Source organism: Passer domesticus, chromosome 10, assembly GCF_036417665.1.
Source record: "Passer domesticus isolate bPasDom1 chromosome 10, bPasDom1.hap1, whole genome shotgun sequence".
Classification (NCBI taxonomy): domain Eukaryota; kingdom Metazoa; phylum Chordata; class Aves; order Passeriformes; family Passeridae; genus Passer; species Passer domesticus.
In genome coordinates this window covers 13,397,054-13,419,410 of record NC_087483.1, presented here as the reverse complement: position 1 = coordinate 13,419,410, position 22,357 = coordinate 13,397,054, and the positions used below count along the sequence as shown (strand labels likewise).

Sequence of the window (22,357 nt, the reverse complement as noted above, 5' to 3'; positions counted from 1 at the left end):
ACTCACTCCAAGCATGGGTTTAACAACTAGGTACTCACAGTCCTCTCTAACTGCTATTTATGATTCCCACCAGTCACAGATGTTCCCTCCCTGCCCAGTGGTCAATTGTGCCAACTAACCTCTGAAGTGAGTATCTTCCCTCAGCCATAAATCTCTCCTGAAAGCAGAATTCTGCTGAGCCACATGAACAAGACCAAAGACTGAGTCTCTGGAGAAGTCAGGAATTATTAGGAATAAGAACAAATTGTCTGTAAAATCGGATACTGCAAGGTGAAGAAAACCACAGTGGGGTGGTTAAAGAAGTTAAAGAAAAAGAAAAAATTAAGATTAGAAAAGCACAAACTGAATTGGAAATGTTAAAATAAACATTCTGGGGCAATGAAGGACACAAACTATGTCACAGGCTCTCATCCCAACATCATCGTCTTCCACAAAGACTGCTACCATGCATCTTAGCACTCTGCTACCTATGGGTAAAAGCTTACTTTTACTTATAGGTAAAAACTATCCTTCCCAGCTGGAGCTTTATCACACCCTCCAGAAAAAAAAAATTATTTGTTTTACATCATAGAGGAAAAAGAGTTACTGAAACTTTGGTGTTCCTGAAGACATCCAATCCTTTAACACCAGCGAAAAAGAAAAAGTGTCAGAAGCAAAAATCTAACTTCTATATTCAGCATTTACATTGGCTCAAAAGTTGAAAAGGAAACAACAAATTGTATCCATTGTCAGAATAATTGCAGATATCCACAGGATAATGATTTATCCCAATAATTATCTACATGACAATAATTGAAATGAGGAACATTAATAAGTTCCTCATTATTGCATTTTAACAGGTATCCCATTGGTATACTTGTGCTTGTATCCCATACAAAGGCAAGCTGGTTTTCTGGAGTTGCCTGCGTAAATTTAAGACTAAATTTGAAAGCTTTACATGCAAAACTATTCAGAAAACTTCAGAAATGTCGATTTAAAATAATAATAACTAAAAAAAAATACTGCAAATTGCCTAAGTGGAATTCATTATGTGTGTGATAAAAGCCACCTCCATATCTCTAATGTCACCCTAAATTCTTCAGTGCATAGCTAAGAAACATGCACAGGGACTGAACTCTTATTTGAATGTAGCTGGCCATTAGCAATACAGCTGCTACATTTACTTTGTCCCTCAACTTAAAATGATCCATAATTCTTTTAGAGCAAGCAGGTAGGGCAACTCAGACCATCAAGGGGAGCAAAAAGCCACATGCCACCTTCCCTGCCAGGGACAGAGAGCTGCTAGTAGCCAGGAGACAAGGTTAAAACAGGAAATTCAAGAAAGCACCTACTCTCCAACCCCTCAATGGAAATCTGTTACTGGTAGGGAAGTGATACAGCATGATGGTTACAAATATGTGGCATGATAATTTATTAGATTTCCCATTGCGTTCACTTCAAAGATGCCAGCAGCTGCCATTGTCACCAGTGAAATCAATGTAAAACAGCAAGATAGACAGCTTGGTTTGCTCTCATGACTAGCTCAGCCACAAGGCAAGCAAAGCACCAATTACATCAACTGAAAGAGTAATTACATCAACTGAGAGAGCAGAACAGAAGTGTAGGAACTGCACAAATCAAGCAGCAAACTGTTTGAACACTGAAATGTCATACTCTGCCCTGCCAAGCCAGAGACAAGTTTGATCCTGCCTTGAAGATAAAGACAAAACCAGCAAGATTAACAACATTAAAACAAAAACAACAAGCCAGCAATTAAAGAGCTTGGTAAACTTCCTATTACACCTATGCAAATAGCCACAGACTATGAAATCAAGCATTCCAGGAGACCTAGAAAAATAACACTTCTATTACAGGGTGCCACAACAACAGTAGCAGAGTAGTGCACTCAGGGAGGAATGAACTGTTAAAATAAAAACTTCTTGGATCAAATTTTATCAGCTATAACGCTATCCAAAATCACCTGACCAGAAACTTTCTCTCAGCAATTCAGTTTGGCTGCCCATTCAAAGTGTGACTGTGGGCCTACTCTAGTTTCCAGAGATCATTAAAAAAAAAAAAAAAAAAGAAAAAAACAACCAGAAAAACAAACCCTGTCCAAGCCCTGCAATTAAGTGTTAACTGGCGTCACTGAAAGCATCAGTCACTCTCACAGACGCTCTTGAGGAAACACAGAACAGAGGACAAGGTGTTCCCTCCCTCCTCTTTCAGATTAGGGCTAAGAAAACACCTGAACAGATTTTTCACCCCCTAAAGTGTGTTTCCTCCAGCAACCATACAGGGCAGGAAATCCAGAGGTATGGATTTCCTTCCTGTCATTACAAACTTCTGTCTCTTTTTCCTGCTGTTTCCCTGTGCTGGGACAGGTGACATTCTGAAGAACACCCTCCCTACCCATCACACTGAGGCACACACAAGTTGCTCCAGCCTCGACAGAAACTCACACAAAACTCCTGGAAAAACAATAAAACATTATTTTGGTTCGCCAGCAGCTTCCATACAGAGCTGTCCCTGTGGGAACATCCCATGGCAGATTGCTCTAGAGATGCTGACACTTAAATCCTGGGCTTCCCAAACCTGAATGTTCTCTCCAAAACTGCAGACATTGGAGAATTTGAGCTGCTATACCAACAGGAGATAGAAGAGTTTTGGTGCCATACTGACTGGGTTTCTATAGCAATCTCTAACTAAACCACTGCTAGAGATTTTGTTTTAATTAATTGTTTGCATTTTTAACCCTAGCACTAGTACCAAAGTTACATTATTTATACAAAAGAGATATTGAAATAAGTAACACACTATAATTCTATTTCTAGACACACTTTCTAGGTTGGATGAAGCAGTTTCCTTCTAAACAGTCAAGAATTTTACCTTGCTCAGGATCACAAAACACAAGCCAAAAGTCTTTCCCAGTGGTCTTACCCACAATCAATTCTTCTGAAGAGTCCATGGCCCAACAGAGATTTACACATCAAAGAAAACTAAGTATGTACATTTCCACAAATCAATGGGGCTTCTTTACCCCCCATGGCAGAACAAACACCACAAATTGCAATTTGTCTCATAGCATCTCCTCATTAAAGTTCCTGAGCAGCTAAAAAAGAACCACCTTGAAGATTGCAAGGTCCCTGTGGAAGTGCAGCAACCTCCCTGGACACGCCTGAACCCTGCTTTTACCAGTGTGCTACTGCTGCCACAGCAGGCAACCCTAGAATTAGCTGCAAGCTCCAAGGATAGGATGATGCCAGCTCCATCCCAACGTCTGTCAGTCCTCAGTCTGTCCTGACTGACGGTAGGCAAGCATAGTGAATAGCCCAGGCCTGGCTCCAAGCCACCCTGCAAGCTCCATTCATGATCTATTAACCAGCAACCAAGGACCAGCTCCACGTTTGCAGAGTGGACAACTGGACTGGCACAAATCCTCAGCACAAGGCACTCCACACTAAAGGGGATGAAAAGTGGTTTAGGCTTGCCAGAGATGCCATCAGGCAGCCTACATAGCACTACTTATTTTATACACCTACAATACTGCCCAAATATCTCTTGAAGATGGTGAGAAGTTTACCAATTTTAACAGAGCCAAAAGTGACTCTCCTGATTCTGCAGCTCCCATAAGCATCTAGAGACAGGTGGGAAGGGAAGCAAGGTCACCATAAAGTAAGATAATCTTATATTTCTACGGTTAGTAAATGATGCATCAGTAATAGATACCATAATAAAAATTATTTCCTAATGCTTTATTTTTAAAGATATTTTGTCCACCTAGCAGGTGTCAAAAGACAAAACTCTCACACAGAAGCTATATAAAATAAATAAAATTTGTGAAGAGATCATATCTGTCCAAAACAAATTAGGCTTACACTTTTCTTGACTAGGGACTCTATCCAAACTTGCAAGGAAAAATCTATTACTATCAAGCAATTGAGATCTCATGACAAAAATTACAAGTCAATATTTTCTCACTTCAGTCTCCTGCTCTTAAAGTAGATTTCTAGTGTTTGGGCTCCAGAAGTCCTTGCTGTGCGGTGGGAACCTGACCATACAATCATTGTCATTAGTGATGAATGATGTTTATGAAATACTTTTCTACCAAGTTCAGCCTCTCATAATACATACAAGAATGACTCTTGACCATTTCTGTTCTGAAAAACCATCTCTCAAGAGAGACAGAAAAATGCGGAGATCAATATATTAGTACGTACTTGATTCAAGGTGTAACCAAGTACATACACTGACTTTGAGATTGTCAGACAAACTTTAACTCACAGGTTTTATTTTTAAAACACTCCATCATTTGACAGCAAATTTCATGCAGCTGAACAAAATTAGCAGAGCAGAAAGTTCTTTTAGCAAGGAACTGTGTCAATTTAGCAAGCAATTGGGCTTGCTAAACAAAACAGCAAAGAAGAAAACCTGAATTTCGCCAGAGTTCGGAACCAAGAGGTCCAAAAACTACCAGAAGCCTATTTGATCTGATTATTGGGCTGTTTGCATTTCAGACTATGCTCCTGGGAGAGTATCAGATGAACTGTTAAAGCAAAAAAATTAATCAGTTAACTAAATAATTTCCAGGACACTTTGTACACATAATTTTAATTTAACAACACTGAAGGAAGATGCATAAATGTATGGCCCTGTTTAGACCCTTATTTGACCACTGATTGCCCAAGTCAGTCTCCCGAATTTGTGGCTGAAGAGTCAGGTGCACCCTCACAGCCAGCTGGAAACACTTCTCCTTCCCAGTGTCACACTGAGGGGAGGAACAGCTGGCTCCAGCCTCACCTCCAAAACTGGCAAGATAAAATGATCACTGCAACATGCAGACCTTGAAAACCACGTACCTTACTGTCAGCCACACCACAAGGTACAAAGAGCACCTTGCCCTATTATTCATCCTAATTTCAGTCTTAAAGTTAGCATTATACATTTAGGGTGCTGTGTGGCTGTCCTCTGTTGAATGGGCTCATTTCCAGCCAGCACAGAGAAGACCAAGCTTTAATTTTCCTACAGTTACCATTCAGACATATCCAACACGTTTCTGTATTCATCATGAGAGGGGTTTTTTTTCTGCATTGCACAAATATAAATTAGGAGTTTCAGATATCAAAAGTAACACTATATGATTCAAACATATTTAACACCTCGAGGCTTCCAGGAGGCATCTGGACTTAGAAAGAAACAGATTTCCTTGAAAACAGACTGCTTGCTTCCCAGTGCTGTAACACTGGCTACTGCTAACAGTTAGGGAGGAATGTTCTGAAATGCACATACCAGGGCCTAAGTGCATGAAAGAAAAAGAGTAACTCATTTTAACTTCACTGTAAAATATGGCTGAGCTAATAAAAATTCATTTTGGGGGAGTGGTGGTGTGATTTTCATTTTGGTTGCTTTAATCAACAGATCTTTTGAGGAGAGACAGCTGGTACCATCTGTTCCCGGACAGAATGAAAACTACAATTTCTTTGCTGTACTTACATGTGAGGACTGAGTTCATAAAAGTTTCGGTTTCTGTATTCTTCCACTTTCTCTGGAGTATAAATGGGTAGAGATCTGTAGGGGTTTATTGATATCACCACGCTGCCAATGTATGTCTGTTGAAGGAAAAGAGAAAATTATTGCAGGGTTTTGGTTTTTTTTAACATACTTTTGCTGCTTATATATTACTTGCCCATTTAATATTTTGTGGAAACAAACAAACAAAAAAAAAGGCCTAACTGTAGCAATTTTTAATATGTTCATACTTTGCAAAACACCTTTTCGATACTCTCTCTGTTGGGTATATGTTGCCAATACCAGGTAGCTGTTTCTGCATAACTGAAAGCCTCTTATGATTATTTTCTACAAGAAAGCCCAATGGTACTATATTTCTGTGACTAATTCAGCTGGGAGAGGGAAAGGCAGAAGGACACAGATGTTCACGAAGAACTGACTCCATCTGCATGGCAAATGTCACATGAGCTTTGCTTCTGCCCTTGGCCACTCACACCAAATCCCAAAAGGCAAGGCTGGCATTGGACTGTGCCCCTCTTCCCAAGGAGGAACTTTATGTCACCTTGTCAAAGCCTCAGGCACAGAAGAAACCTGAAGGGGAACAGCCTTGGACAGGTTTCTGTCAAAGGAGAGATTTTCTGTCAGGGTTCAAGCCAGACAAAGTCCTGCCACGACTCCTCAGCAGACATGAAATGCGATTTTTATTTACAGATTCTAAACGTACTCACCACCACCCTTGGGAAGCAAAGGGAGAAATGTGTTGTTTCACTCTGTTAGATCCCATGCACTGCTGGCCTCAAGGAAGACCAATTCTGTACACCATTAACTTGAATCCTTAAGCCTACTGTCAGATATCCCACAGCTCCAAGGGCTGCAATCAAATACACTGAGTGGCAAAAAATGCCAAAACCCCATTCCATCCTGCCTGCAGATACTGACCAACAACTAATAAAAAACCCTCAAGTGTCTGGTATCTCTTTCCACAACTGTGAAACAAATAAATAACACCTCATGAAACATGGTTTTCCAGTAACCAGCTCTCCCTGGGAGGTGTATATGCTCTACATAAAAGCCACAGGTTCCCATTACTTGGATTATATTTGCAGTAACTACAAAAGAAAAAAAAAACACAATATTTTTTTTAAATGTGCTATGATTCTAAAGGGCTTTCGCTCAGCACCTGACAATCAGTACTTGGATTTTTTCCCCACAAAATTTCTTAGAGAAAAGACTGTAATTTGCACTTTGAAATGGGAGGAGAGGCATGAGGAGCTCAAGTGACTGACCAGCATGTTCAGTAGAACACCAAATATTATGGCCAGGGCTGAAATGACAAATGAAAAATATTAATTGTTGCAACCCTTCCAGATGTAACTTCCATGCCTAAAGCAATTTCCTGCTAAATGCTACTAAAACTGGTCCTAAGCAGAAAGTGAGGAGAGGAATATCTCCCATTTTCCATTGCACACATAAGCACAGGCAAGCTGTGAGTTCACATGGCATCTTCTGTCCCAAACTGAGCGGAACAAACCAGACTGCAGTGATAAAACGAGTGGCATGAGGCCTCCAGAGACACTCACAGCTCATCCCTGTAGTGTTTTCTACTCCTGAGATGGATCAGAAGCAGCCAAAAAATTAAGAGTTTTGCTCCTTTCAAGCACACACTGCAGTGTGTGCTTATGTAAATGTTCTTCAAATAAAGAAAAAATTGTTCTGGTTTTGTGGTCATCCTCCCCCTATGGAGGAAATAATTTTCCAACTACGTCTAATCTCTTTGGCTGAACAAGATGGAAATCCTAAAATTGCCTTTCTACAGTGTTTACTTTGCTCTCTCTCAACACATGTGGCCTTGGCAATTTGGAAGTCTACAGATTCCTGGCAATACTAACAGATGCCCAAGAGTAAGAAGCTTTCTAGTCTTCCCAAGTGCACAGATAGCCCAGTTAGGACTCTTCTCTGATAAAACAATAATAAATTGTTTCCTCCTAAATCTTAGGAATTTGTGAGCTCAGCCTGTTGTGAAACCAGTGTTGTAAAGTATCAGCAGAAAAGAGAAGGCGGCCAAACCTCGAACATTATATTTTGAAACATGAATTCTTTGGAACACAAAGACTTGTCCCTATTCTGCTATCATAATAGCATACAATTTAATTGCTAAGTTCCTTGAAGTACCCTGGGACTTGAAGATAAAGAAAGATTACTGAAAGTGAAAACCTTGATTTTTAATTTTGAATACAGGCATTTAAATGAGATTTATTTAGAACCATGTCTTCATAGCTAAGTGCTTCTTAGACAATGTATTTTGGGAATTCAAGTCAGCTCTTTGCTGCCAGATACGAACAAATACAGGCCATTTCCTAAAATACTAATATTTCAAAAGGTCAAATGGCTATAATGAAACAAAGACATACTCCAATCCATTTTAAACACCAAGCCAAAGTGTGCCAAGAAGTCATTGGGTTTGTTGCAAAGCTGCTTACAAGAACTAATACATTTCCTCTTCTGAAAATGCCAATCTCTCAAAGCTGATGCCTAATAGCTACTTGCTACTGGTGGTCTGTGAGATTCCACATAACAGGGATAAGCAGATCCGGAAAATAGCTTTCCCACATAACATCTGTCTTCCCACCAGAGCTCTATTATAAACAAACAAAATAAATGGCTTAAATCCTTGAGCGAGCGACAGGCACAGAAACATTCCAGTGCTGAAAGCAGAACGCCCAAGAGTAGTGGGAGACCATACCACAGCACCCCAGGGACGACAGAGATTCTTGAATTTCCCTGCTTAAGGACAAAAATGAAAGAAGAGTGGCCTCATGATGATGGATGCACAGAATACAGTCAGGAGATTTGATTTCTTTCTCGGTTTGACATGGTATCCTTATGCGAGTTTGGATGAGATCTGCTGTCTCCTGAAGTTTTGCTAACTAGACTCCTGATAATACTCCTTCCTCCCAATTTCTACTTTATTGCAACTCACAGAGGTGAATTCTGTGTTTGCTCAGAACACAAATCAAAAGGACCCTCACTCAGTGCATCTCTCATGTGGCATGGCAACACTGCTTCAGAACAGAGCATTCAAATTTCTGTCAGCTTAAATGACAATACACTCTGCATTCTCCACCAAAACAACACAATCAACTCATTCCTGTTCAGACAAGGGGTTAACACCTCAAGCAGGAAGAAAATTCCAAATTCCAATTCAACTGGAAAAGCTGTTAGCGTTTATTACACATCACTTCTAAATACCGGTCCAGATGCAATGACCAAGGGTCTTTGATGTCCCACTTCCTCCCCCTAGAACTAGAGGCCAATGCAACCACTTGGGGCAGGATATTAATGCTACTTCAAGTTTACAGGGACCATGCAAGGCTTTCTGAGTCTTTCTCACCCAAGCAGACTGGCTTAAGAAAAAGCCTCATATAGCAAGATGACAACAAGGCTCTTGCTGTTGTGAGAAATGTACAGGCAGCAGCCTCTTCCCAGTCAAAGGCTAGGGAAACTATAAAACTGGACATTTCCAGCTGAGAGGCTGCAGAAACCTTTCAGTGAGCCCAGTGAAAGGTCCCCAGACACCTCTGCTGCCAGGGTGCACAGTGGAATCTGATACACAGGATAGAGGCAGTGCAGGTCAACCCAAGAAGGGCATCCTTTAGAAGAGCACTAGTGCAACTAAGGGGAGAATATTTCACACCCTGGGATACAGTATATTAATAAAGTTGCTTTTCCTCCTGTCAAAGTTAGACTTGCAATGCCCCAAGGGCCAGAAGAGAGGAGATTGCATCTGCAGAAGCCAGGGAACACGACTGACACCAGCTGAGGCAGCAGCACAGAAGGTGTCCAGCTGGGGCTGTCATAAAAGCTGCTCTGTATCCTTAAAAGCTTTTCTGGATCTGTGGCAATCTCTGCAAAGCAACCTTCTGCAGAGGTTAAAATCATTAAACATCTACACAGATTTGTTGCAAGCCTTTTGGAATTGTAGCCTACATCCTTTTTGTCAACTCTGCTAAAAACAAACCTTCTGCTTCTTACCTCTTGCAGCCTGTAACAGCCCAGAGAAATCGCTGCTGCACACAAGTCAGTCCTGCTGTAAAATGCCCCAAGTGCAAATGTACCTGGCAAGTGCACTAATTCCCACTAATTCTATTTATTTAATTTGTTAAACTTTGGAGCACAGAAATAGGAAACAAATTTTAGTAAAATAAGATTGCTAGTTTGGATTCTTCTATTTATGCAGACCAATTTTAATACTCCAGATATATATAATGCACATTCCTTTTGTAATGGCTGTGCTCAAATCATTATTTGGTTCCTAGATCTTTGAAGAGTTTCAGATCATGCCACCAAAACAATTCATTGAAATGGGAGACAAAGGATCAAAGAAAAGTGTGACTAGGTTTTATTGGAATTAATCCAAAACCAAGGCTTGCCCAGCACTGTTTTCATTGTGGTTGGGGAGGGCTGTGTTTTGGTTTTCTGGGTTTTTTTTCATGTGACACATGAAAATAATTTTTCAAATATAATACTCATTTTCCTTTGTATTTGCCTGACCTACTGTATTTGCCTGATCCAGTTCTGGATCTTGCCAACTCATAAGCACGTGTGCTACTGCATGTTCAGAACAGCTGAGGCCAAGGAGAAGGCAGAGGAAGCCTGTACTTACATGTTCTAAGTGTTTTGAGCTGTCTCAACCTCAAACAGAGCCGGGCAAATTTAAAACTACAACTTTACTCTATAATGAAATTTCCCATTTTAATAAGTGTTACCAGCTAGATCAGTACTGTATTAAAATATCACCTATTATTTGAACAATCATGTTCTGAGCTCAAATTTGTTTTACATTGTGCATGCCCTTAACAAAATAGCTAAATGCACTGTGTCTGTGGTCTATTGCTTTTTTTTCAGGCGGGAAGCACAAAGTTGCAATAGACAATGTTTGAAAAGAGTAAGGAAGAGAGCAACATCAAGACTAAAAGCAAAACCACCTGAGCCCATTGCTGTTTCTGGGGCTTTGATTTACTCCATTCCTGTGTATGGCCATGGAGGTGCTTGTATTGCTTGATGGAGAGGGATGGGCAGGGTACTTGAAAAAGACAAACAAACAAACAGACATGGATCTCATCCTGTAACACTCCAGGGTTTGTGGCACTGTTCCACAGCAGCACAAACAAAACAAACTCCACCTGTGATCCAAGCTGAGCAGCTGCACTTCAGGTTGAGGCAATGCTGGGCCAACACTGCTTGTGCTTCAGTGAGCTGGGAGCTTGAGCAGAGAAATGCATCACTGGATTTCTGAACAAACACAGGCTATTCTCCATGATGATGAAAACCCTCTTGCTCAAGCCCACCTGCCCGGAAACAGCATTTTAGTCCCAGAAATAGAGTGGACAAAGTCTGTATGTTGTAATAGAAAAAAAAAAACCAATCCTGGTAAACTATGTGCTTAAATGCAGTTATTAACCAGGGCAGGCAGCCTTGTAAAACCTGCATGGGACAGTACAGGCTGTAGAAAAACCTACCCAGAAGAGCAGTGGATGAGGTCCTTAAGGGATGAGAAAGGAAAAAACAATCAAGGAAAATAAGAAAGTGAGGAGACAAAATAACAGTCCTGTACCAAGTACATCAATGGCTGATATAATGACTCAAGAAACAAAGCTCAAAGAGGTCACACAAAGGCAGAAGCCTACACTTGCATCCCAGAGCAAACAATGACAACCTAAGTCAAAGAGGATAACCACACTGCTAAAATGTTCTTCAATGTGGGCTTGACCCTGCAAGCCACTGTGCAAGCAGCAGCAGCCTGGACAAGCTGTGGGCAGCCAGCACCGGCCATGATCAAGCCCTTAACTGCACTGCAAGCTGTTTGAGATCCAAGCCCTGAAGTAAGAGATCTTTTGCCAGGGAAAGACACCCACGCTGCAAGTCGGAGCGAGTACGCGAAGTGGATGCATGAGCGCAGGTGATTGGGTTTCTCTTCTGAGCTCCTTGAGGGCACAGAAATCTCTGCCCTGCTCAGTGAACATGGCTGCTGACCTCAATATCATCATGACAGACTCCAGTGCTGTTATTAATGAGGAGACTAATCCTCTCTGCTGGTCTCCTCTCTGGCTACATTGAGATGATTTATACAGACAAAAAGAGTCCCTACACAGGATACAAATACAGGCAAAACCTGAAAATAAGCAATGAAGAAGCCAACTCAAAGGTGACATGAGGAATTTTCAAGACAGTGTTTAAACACCCCCAAACATCAATGCTTGCCCACTTTTCAAAAGAGAAAGAGTTGTTTTCACAAGCAAACAGTAGCTGGAGATTGGATATGTCCGTGCCAAGAAACCACTGGTGAAAACATTAGTGAGAGCATTCATTCCAAAATGTTCCATTATTTCTGTATGAATGAAAGGTAGCAGGAGAGAAGAACTTTCTGCCCTGTTGCAGCCAAGGCTATCCTATGCTCTTCAGGGTGAAAGCCATATTTTTACAGCCCTTGGACACTTTTGTTTCTCTTTCTTCATTTGTCAGTCTTTCATTAATCTTCCTTTAGTGTTTTGGTTTCATATAACATGCACTGAAACCATCAATAAATGCCCCAGATGTCATCATCACCTTAGAGAAGAAATACACAGTATTTTGAAGCAAAGCTAACACTGTAACTGGAGGCACTTCCTACACTTTCTCCTCTCTTTTTTCAAAGTATCACATCAGAGGCAAAAAAGGAGGGGTGTGTAGGGGAGGAGAAGACCCCTACACACAGCCCACCAAATGCATTCAGTTTTCTCTGATCCTTATTAGTGTTTTCTTACTCCTTCATGCAAATACTGCATGGAGCCCTACAAACAGTGTGCCTCAAACACGAGGCTCTGAAACGTGGGAGCCACACAAAAAGGAAAGGAAACAAAGCACTGCCTTGAGATAAATAACTCTCCTCCCACAAAGCACTTCAAGGTAAAAAGCAGTCAACCTGCTGTGAAAATCTTTACTCCTGACTCTGGGCAAGTTATAAAGTTTGTTTTGCCAGAGCAGGCTGATGTGAGGGCCAGAGGACCCACGGGATTTTTATCTAGATAACAAAGGAAAGCAAGATTTGCAGGGAGGCAGAATACTTCTTAGGCCACAAGCCATCACAGAAAAGATGTGCCTTGGGCACACAAGCCTTTCTTCACATCTGAAGAAGCAGCAGGCTTCAAGGTCCTAGCCTGTGGCAGCTGCAACAATATTATTACTACAACTCAGTAGCTTCCCTCAAAGGGCAAAACTGTTGAGGCACTGATGGGAAAATTGCTCAAATTGACATAGGGATTCCCCAAGGGAGGAAGAGAAGGAGATGGGAGGAAACTCAGGTCCCCTGGGCTCCCATCACAGGCAGATGGATGGCTGCTCTGATCCAGCTCTCAAACCACCCTGCCTTTAAGAGGCTGGACAGCCACCACACCTGCCACTCCTCAAACTCCCAAAGGGAGACCAGCAGCCCAGGATGCACTTGCTGGATAAACACAAGTAAACACATGAAAGTACAAGAGAGCAGGGTCAGATCTGGCAGGAGGAAAGACTCTCATGCGTGTTGCTGCAGGAGCAGCAAAGCAGAGTCCTGCCACCAGCCAGCACACACGCAGCTATGACGTACCCAAAATCCACAGGGGACAACAACCCTCGTCAAAACCCAACCAAGGACCCCACCCAGCCTCAGCAACATTTTAAAGGTGAATATGATCATGCTGGCATCAGGAGGTAATGAAACTGAGAATAAAATTGAACTTCAACAGTCAGTCACTGCTACCACACAGACCTTCCCAGAAAGCTGCACTTGTGTTTCCCAACACCACAAGACTCTTCTTCAGAGCATCAATGGGTTGGCTACAGAAGGCTGATGCAGACCAGGACAACTGGTCTCATTCTTGTTCTCTCTCTCTCCTGTTCTTGCAAATGTAGCATCTGGAATACCAGGTGCAAGTGCAGCAGGAACAAAGCCACTGCGCTTGACAGCAATTCAGTGAAGTCCTAAATAATCTAAGGTAGCTGAAAATGGGATGAATCAATAGTATAGACAGACACAGTGGAGTCCAGGCAAGTCAAAACTAAAAAGGCTAACCCTAAAATATTAAAGCAATCGAGATCAACAGGAAGCAGCTCAGTCCACGAAAGAAGCACACGACAACAGCCTTGCCAGAAGAAGGCAGCCACAAGGATGGTACCTCAAACAGATAAAACAGAGTTATTACCCTGGAATGCCAAATATTTAATGTTTCAGTGATAAAACAACAAATGTTCAGTAACATAAGACTGCTGCTGCCCAAAGCAGCCCACAAACTCCACGCACCAGAAAATACAAATTAAACGCTGACATCAGAGAAGGATTCTGTTTTGTTGTAAGAACAAAAAGCAAACAAACATTTTCTTGTAAGGAACAAAATGTTGACCTCTGCAAATTTGGGAAGACTTCAAGAAACAACATAACTGTGGGGAAAAATTTGCAGGGCAGCAGAATAAAGCCACATCTGACCTCTAAAGACTGACTCCTGTGAGCCTACGCAGCTCCACTCCCCTCCAGACTCCTCACACCTCCCTTGACACTTCCACATATCTCACAAAGCAACAAACCCAGCATAAAAATAAGTTTCAGACCAATACAAATACTACATTTTATCCAAAATCTCTACCATTCATGAGTCACTGTAAATGCACATATAGACAGATGCCTCCTCCCATTTGTCAGCATCCCAAACTGCAAAGGAAAAATAATTGCTGAATTGGATTTGGTGAACATATTTCAGCCAACTTAGGAAAAAAAACAAAGCTTAAGAGAGGGAGTTCAACAGAACAAGTCAAAAATTCATCAATCACACACCAACTGAATTTTATGAATGTATTTAAAGTTTTCCATGTGGTCTGCAGGTCACCCATTTTAACCACACAAACTGCTCCCTGAAACCTTCAAATAATCAACATTGTGGGATTCTTTCCTACTTGCTAATGCATTGCCCATGAGCCACATTTTGCTTCGTAAAGTTAACGAAAGACTCCCACGGGCTTTTGTTACCAACAGTTACAGAAAAGAGCTTTTGTGGAACAGCAATGCAAATTTTATCAATGTAAGTTTTAAGAGTTGCAAAAACAATATAATAAACAATTCAGCTTTCTAATGAGATTTTTCTTGGTCAGACATACCTCAGACATTTCCAGACATGACTAAACTCTAAGATTCCCATTTCCAATTAACACATGCGTGTTACCCAACAAAACCTCCCCCTCCCAAAGCCACTCAGCATGAGATTACTGCAGAATCTGATGGTCTTTAGTAGAATATTTGGCCTAACTCCAGCTCCACCAGCCTTCATGCTTATTTTTATAGGCACAGCCTCCAGCTTTGCGCTCTAGTATGTAACACAACACCCAAGTCTATTAAACTTTCCACCAAATACACATAAAATTGAACAACAGGTAATCAGGCCACAGTCTGCTCCCCCACCCTTAGGAGGGAGCTCATTGCCCTGTTTGCACCATGGCATGAAACTTTGTCAATGTTCTTGAAGGGCTTACAGTGAACGTGCCTGGGATGATACAAAAGGACCATCAGGGGATCCAGATCTAAATGCTTTTGCAAAGGGAGCTCTTGTGGAGAAGATCTAGAGTTTCAAAGGGGCAGATGGAGCTGGCACTAGGATCTCCAACATCAAACATTCAGCATCAAACATAAAAACTGTGAGAGGGACTAGAAAAGGTAAAAAATCTTCTAGTGGAATGAGCCAAACTATCTTGTCATCCTTGGCTGTGGGGAGGGGAGAGGTTTGGCATTGTTCACTGATAGCTTGATCTGACTCTCACATTTCACACAATCACAGAAGAGTTTGGGTTGGAAGGAATATTTAAAGGTCTGTAGCCCAATCAATCCTCTCTGCAATGAGCAGGGACATCTCCAACCAGATCAGGTTGCTCAGAATCCATCTCCATGGTGACCCTGAATGTTTCCAGGGATGAGGCAACTACCACCTCTCCAGATAGCCTGTTACAGTGTTTTACTATCCACATCATAAAGAAAATTTCTTGTTTATTATCTAGTCTAAACCTACCCTCTGAGTTTAACACCAATATTCTTCATCCGGTCACAACAGGCTTTACTAAAAAGCTTGTGCCCATCTCTCCTCTAAGTCCCCTTAGTGAATTTACCTACCAAGACTGGCTAACACCATCATGCAGCATCTGGCCAACCTCACAGCATCTTCAAAGCTATCCACGTTACAGGTCTCATTCCTCACAACAAATCCTTTTGAAGGTTACAACTGCAACTCCCTTTTAAAACTAACATATGCAGCACAGACAGAGCCTTCACTCTGCAGGAAGCAGCTTAGAAAACCATGTTGGGTAAGTCTGGTTTGCTGCAGCTTGACTTTGTCCTTTAAACTTGGACACAACTTCTGGCAGTGCCTGCAGTGGAATACTGACATGAGGGCTGAACTTAAGCCCACAGCTGACTTATTAAAGGACAAATCCATTCCTACTGCCCTCTGAAAGGATCCTGAGAGGTCAATTTCTCTATACAGCTTGTTGGGGGAGTAAAAATCTGCAGTCTTGGTTAAGCACCAGCAGCAGCTCTTCAATAGTGCAATTTGGTTTCCCCAGGATGCAAACTACAGATTTTACATGGCAAAACAAGCCCTACTTCTAGTTGTAACAGAGGCTCCATTGTCCCCACCAGAGTCTAAAACCAGAAATGCAAAGTGTAGTTGCCATGAGTGGCGGCAGCAAGGAGAAGGTAGAGAAGAGCTTGTACTTGAAAATTAATGTGGTTGTTACAGTGAGCACCATTCCAACTGTTACTGTTTTACAAATTCCCTAAAATACACAACAGAGGCATGAAAATTTGCAAGGCAGCAAAACTCAGCTGATATGGAGAGGAAACAATATTCCTCAAGTGATTTGGTAAATAAAGCCATGCAGCATCACAAGCCAAGTAACTTGCATACTTGGTAGCAGCATGTGGCACAGGCATGAACATCTCTTTTCTTCCACCATTGTATGTAGTGAATGTTTTAATATTTTCAAAGATCTGTGACATTTGGCCTTCATATTGTGGATTCATACACAGAGCTTGTAAGACCTTGAAAAAACAGAGTTTCCACTTGCAAGCCAAAGGACCCTACATTGCTAGGGAAAAGTGGCACCTGGTATTCCCTACCAAAGCATGTAATACAGATAATTACATTGCACATCAGTGCCAGGTGCAGCAGAATCAGAAACTGGGGGAAACACATACTTCAATATCACCATCTCAAAGAAATGTGTGTTTGAAGATACATTGTCAGCTAGCTCACGACAGCAGATAATAACAAAACACAACATCCATTTGCTGGGTGTTCCATTCTGTTTCTTTCAAGGAAAACATCCCATTTCTTTCCAGAAAAAACAAACTAGTCTGAATTAAGCAGAAACATGTAATTAAAGGCAATCCATAGTAGTTGACAGGAAAATCCATAGTAGTTGGCAGGAAAAAAAAAAAAAGAAACCAAAACCCTCCTTGAGAAATCCACTCCCATAAGATTTATAGCAATCCTTTATAAGAAACTGCAAAGTCCAGGGTGCCCTCCCAAAACAAATTTGCATCTTAAATACTTTAAATAAAACTTTCAAATATGACCCAAAGATTGGGCTGGGTGCTACTGCCTCCTTTAATCTCAGGCAAACAGCTCTCCTTCCTTTTCCTTCATATTTTCTTGAGTTAAATAAAATTAGATGATTCAGAATCACCCCCTGGTACCATAGGCACTAGGAGTAGAGTATTAACCCTAAACTGATGTGGAATATGTTAAGCATACAAGCCACTGACTGGAAAAAAACCTCTGAATCCCAGATGAGGCAGCCACTGCAGTTATTGACAATGAAGGATTTGCCAGAAACAAGATGAAAGAGCAGACAAGAGAAGCCTGATATCTATCTGTCTGTATCAACATCCAAGGGTTATCCATAGGGAACAGAACCCATCTTCAAGGAACAAGGAAAATTCAAGACACAAAGTTTTGCAAATGTAACTCTCAAAGGTATAACAGAAGTTTAAAGACAAAAAGGTTAATTTTTTTAAACATTGAGGAAAAACATTTTCACAAATATACATAATTTTGGTTTCTTCTTCAACAAGCTTTTCATGGATACTGAGAGTCTTTTCTTAATCAAATTTTATTGTTTAACTTAAATTGTCAGTACAACCTGAAGGAGAAAATCAGTGGAGATAATACAACAGCAGTTTGGAGCAACTGTGTATTACCAGCCTGATGTGTCCAGAAAAAGGAGCAGGTCTGATTAAACAATAAAATTGAGAAGAAAGACATGGCACACAATGAATAGCAGAGGTAGAAAAGCACAGACTATAACTAAGAGATAGAAGAAGCAAATGAAAACAGCACAGATCTTCCCATACCTTCTCCTTTCCAACCTCCAGTATAATGAAACCATCATGGTTCAAATGCTCAGCAAGAATGAAAAATATAATCACACCAAAAATTAAAAAGCGGAGGAAGGCTAAATTATAATTAGGTACAGAACACCTATTTAATTTGAGTAAGTTGCAGACACAATTGCCTGCTGATCACAGATATACTTTGGCTAAAACATTTAGACTCTTCAGCTGCCTTGGAAAGTCTCTCCAAACCATTAAGTTCACACACCCTAAGCAAAAAAACAGATACAATACCATGCACATTTTAGCAAAAGTGGAACAAAGAGATGAAGCAGGAAATGAAAGGCTTAACTGGAATCACCATTTGCTTCTTCATTCCTGCCTGTGTTTCAACTGCCAGTTCACATCTCTCCTGCTGATCATCACTCAGAGATTAATATGCTTGAAGACTTTGATTACTTCCACAAATATCCAAGCTCATTGTATTTAGTTTGAAATTAACCATTATAATAAACACAACCCTTTTGCAAATCAAAGCTAGCAGGCAATATTTAAGTTACCCTTAGCATATTCTGAGCATGTATTGTTTCTGCTTCAGCCCCCTCTAACATCCTGGAAGTGCCTTCCCTGTAAATGAATTATTTATAACTGCAATGCCCTCTGACAACAGCAGTATCAAAGTTACTGCCAGCAGCAGTTCTGGAACTGTTCTTTATGAAAATCAGAGGTCTCCCATGTCGTGTAATAGGGAAAAAGAAAAAGAAAAAATATCCCAGATGGGGAAGATCAAATGCAAAGAATGCAGTACAGGAAAGACTACAGCACAAGTAAGGTTTAAAACATCCCTAATACAATAGATAATGTTCAGGCACTCAGTCTGTGTGTATCCTTATAAATAAACACACATCTTGAGAATGACAGCATAGCTCCCCATAGGATGTTATTTCTTAACATATACTCACATAAACTTCATTGTGATCAAAGCGCTTCTTCAGGTTATTGATGAAGGAATCTTCATTAAGTGGCTCTAAAAGAACCATATCTCCCACCCCAATCATGTCATCTAAAAGCGATGTCTTGACCTCCATTTTGGCCATTTTGTCCTGGGAAAAACAAAAGAAACAAGAATAAAACAGGCAGCAAAGGTTAGCTCAAGGTTATTCTAATTATTCACTGGCATTATCTAGTAACACGACTTCAGGAATAAAAGTTGAAAGAACACTACATTAAAATTATGTTTCCAAGGAACATTCTCAAAGGCATTGCATCTACCCAGGTAGTCCACATGATTCCAAAATTTAGCTTCTAATAGTCAACAATGCCTTCTGGTCCACTGTACATTAAACATTAAACTCCTAGAAACAGGAATGAAGATTCCAGTGGGCATCACAACCACAGTATTTGGATGATTTCAACACAATGTTCAAGTGCATGTAAGTCTGTGTTTTATCAAAGGATTCATCAGGATCTCCAAACTAGGGTTTAAGTTTGTCAATAACCCTAATCTGAATTTCTTTTTCACCCTTACTTGCATTTCTCCAACTCCAATGGAAATCAACTCAGTGAACCCACTCAGAGACAAAACCTACACTATTTGTTCTTAGTTCATGAAGCCTGGGCTCTGAAGTGCCTATATTCCAGTACTGGCTGGTACTGGTTACATGAAGTTACCAAATTACTTCATTTACTGGTAATTTTGTTGCTGGAGAGAACAGCAGCACGGGGCAGCAACAACCCAGCTGACAAGTGGAGACACTGCACCAATATAACCGGAGTGGCAAAAGCCAGAAGCTGGGATTGAACAGGGGACCAGGATCAAACAAAACAAAGTAAGCAAGTCTGATAAAGGAAGTCATTTAGACAAAGGAGTCAAGGTCAGGCCAAAACTTGGCACTTATTTGATCCTCCCAGCCTTTTACTCCTCCAATCCAAACGCTGGAGATTACTGAGCTCCTCAAGAAAGCTGGGCACACAGTTACAGCTTTCAGCTTCCACAAGGAGACTGAAAAATGGACGGATTCACAGCCAGAGGTGAGAGAACAGCTTTGCTGACCACACAAACCAAGGACCAGCTACAGCCACACAAAAGAGCAGCTCAGCTTCACCAGTCAGCTGTCACCTCCCAGCTACAGAATGTAGCAGGCTGTCCTTGGTTCCTCTACCACTGCTGCATATTTTAATCCTAAATATTTTTTCTTGTTTCCCAAAAGGCCATTGAGCAGCTATTACCTCATATAACCAGGGCTACCTTGCCATAGTACCTTTCCATGAGATCACTAATTTAAAACAAGCAAAGTCTTTTATCTCTCCCTGCAGCCACTACTTCACTAAAAGTTATTTATGTTTTTCATCAGTGAGTGACATTTGAGGGATTTTAGATCAAGACTTAAATCTTGCTTGATGTTTTTCCAAATTCAACAGCTCCACAGGCAGCTAACAAAGCGATACAAAAAGATCCCCAAAACCTGAACCAAGCCTGGGAATCACTAGAAATTCACATGGGAATTACTAGAAATTCACAGTGCTGAACTATGGTAACCAACCAAAGCTGAGTCAACTCTGCTAAACAAACAAAAGAGCATTTATTTTAAACAGAAACACTGGACAAATATTTTTGTAGAGAAAGATACTTTTATTCTTAAAAGTTCTCCTCTCTGAATCACCAAAAAAATTTTAAACATTCATAGAAGCTTTTCAGAGGTATCACTTCAACTTCTGCATCCCATTAAGACAAATTCTTTAAACTACCAATCATGTTTCAGTGACCTAATTACTTCCCATACATCAACTAATGCTCAAGTAACTTTTGAAGGCTGAAAAAATAAAGCCCTTCTCAAGTATGGAACTTATTAAATAATGGGTTTGTGGCCAAATATATTAAAAAAGCCAACACAAAGTCCTAATAAGGGCAATTTAAACCTAAAATTTAAGTTCTAAGTACAATACCTCAATTACCATTGTGAAATTACATACCACCTACCATACTTCATGCATCACTGCTTGGGAATTTCAAGAGCAAGAGCAGCCAAACCCATCAAAAACATCCATGTATTCCCAAATTCAGTGCCATGTTTTGCAGAAGAGGGGCAGGAAGACACTGTCTATTATTATAAGCTGGATCAGAAAGTTGTATACAGATGTGACTTATCAATATATTGGAAAAGTTCCATTTTATGGTCAAAGGTTAATTTTCAGCTTGGTTTTTTCCACAATAATTTACAGCATTCTATGACTAAAATATTTTTCCTCATTTTGCGAGCTAGAAAATACTAGAAACCCAAATGATGAAAAAAACTGAACAGGCTAAAACAACTTATTTAACACTGATTGCTCAAAGCCATTTTCAATAGCCTAGCCTTTGCAAAAATACATTAAAACTTATGTGTGATCCAAGAGTATTCTGCCATAGCAGCGTTGTTGGCCTTTGCTTTGGTGGAATCCAATCTTAATCCCTACTCTGGTTTAGCTAACAAAGGAAAATCCAGCCTGTGGGATAATTTGGTTGTCTATCTGAGGTAAAAAGCAGGGGAAAAAGCACTGCTAAAAGAAACCAACAATGTTTAAACATATATTAATTAATTAAAGAGGACTTAATAACCAAAATTAATCTACTAGAAGAATGTAGTAGAAGATCAATATATAGCACTTTCAAAACACCAAATGCTAATTTTAGAAGTTGCTTTATAAAAAACGTCAAAAATCAGCACACTACACAGAAAAAATAAATAATCAAGCCCTTGCAACATTACATGGCTAAACTTCAGAAAAAGCTCAGAAATGCAATCCAAATCCATGTCCAAGTATTTGCCATACACTCAAAGATGCCTTGCAGCTGTTAACATTTCCCATCAGCACTGCTGACAGCGTGCTCACCACAGTTTGGGAAGCAGTGGCAAACATAAAAGCAAGTGGCTTCTACTTTTGGATGTATTCACACACCTTTAAAAAGATGAATGCTACTGCAGAACCATTTACAAGAACCAGAGAGGGATGGGACCAGAACCTGCTCCCAGCACCTAAGAGATCAGGAGGATCAGATTCTTCCTTCAACATTCTCTGGTCTCACCCATACCCACTTACCACTTGAGGCTTCTCCCAAATTTACCCTTCTTGTCCCTAAAGGAAAGATCAGCAGCATTCCAAAATATCTCCTTTTTCTGTAGGCAGTTATCGAATCTCTTCTTCCTCCCCTCAGTCTCATATCTAAGCCTTAAATTCAATGGAGTGAGAACATTTGCAACATGCTTCCATTCTCAGAAAAATATTTTAAAAGTCAATTCAGTAATCCTTCACAGTTTGATCTGTGTTATGTTGGACAACATGTTTGGGAGGAGAAGTGCTGGGCAGGCTGTGTCTTTAAAATGCTTTTATCCACACACTCCCACGCCACACGGCGCCTTTTAAAACACAGACTGTTGTATCCACTGCTTGCAGTGCCTGGGATTGGGATAAAATTTAGATTTTCAGTTGCATCTAAAACCT

General features: G+C 40.7%; 1 protein-coding gene across 8 annotated transcripts in view; it reads right to left on the bottom strand.

The window, feature by feature from the left end:
* MYO1B (myosin IB) overlaps window positions 1–22,357 on the bottom strand; it is a 134,318-nt gene that overhangs the window by 72,233 nt on the left and 39,728 nt on the right. For 7 of the 8 annotated variants that reach the window (XM_064433860.1, XM_064433861.1, XM_064433862.1 and 4 more), the window contains 2 exons: window positions 18,838–18,978; window positions 5,473–5,588 (listed from right to left, as the gene is read on the bottom strand). In XM_064433860.1, the coding sequence (XP_064289930.1) occupies window positions 5,473–5,588; window positions 18,838–18,978 (257 nt within the window). Of the gene's footprint in view, window positions 1–5,472; window positions 5,589–18,837; window positions 18,979–21,955; window positions 22,099–22,357 lie in introns of those variants that run through there. The other variant, XM_064433866.1, reaches the window with a different exon arrangement.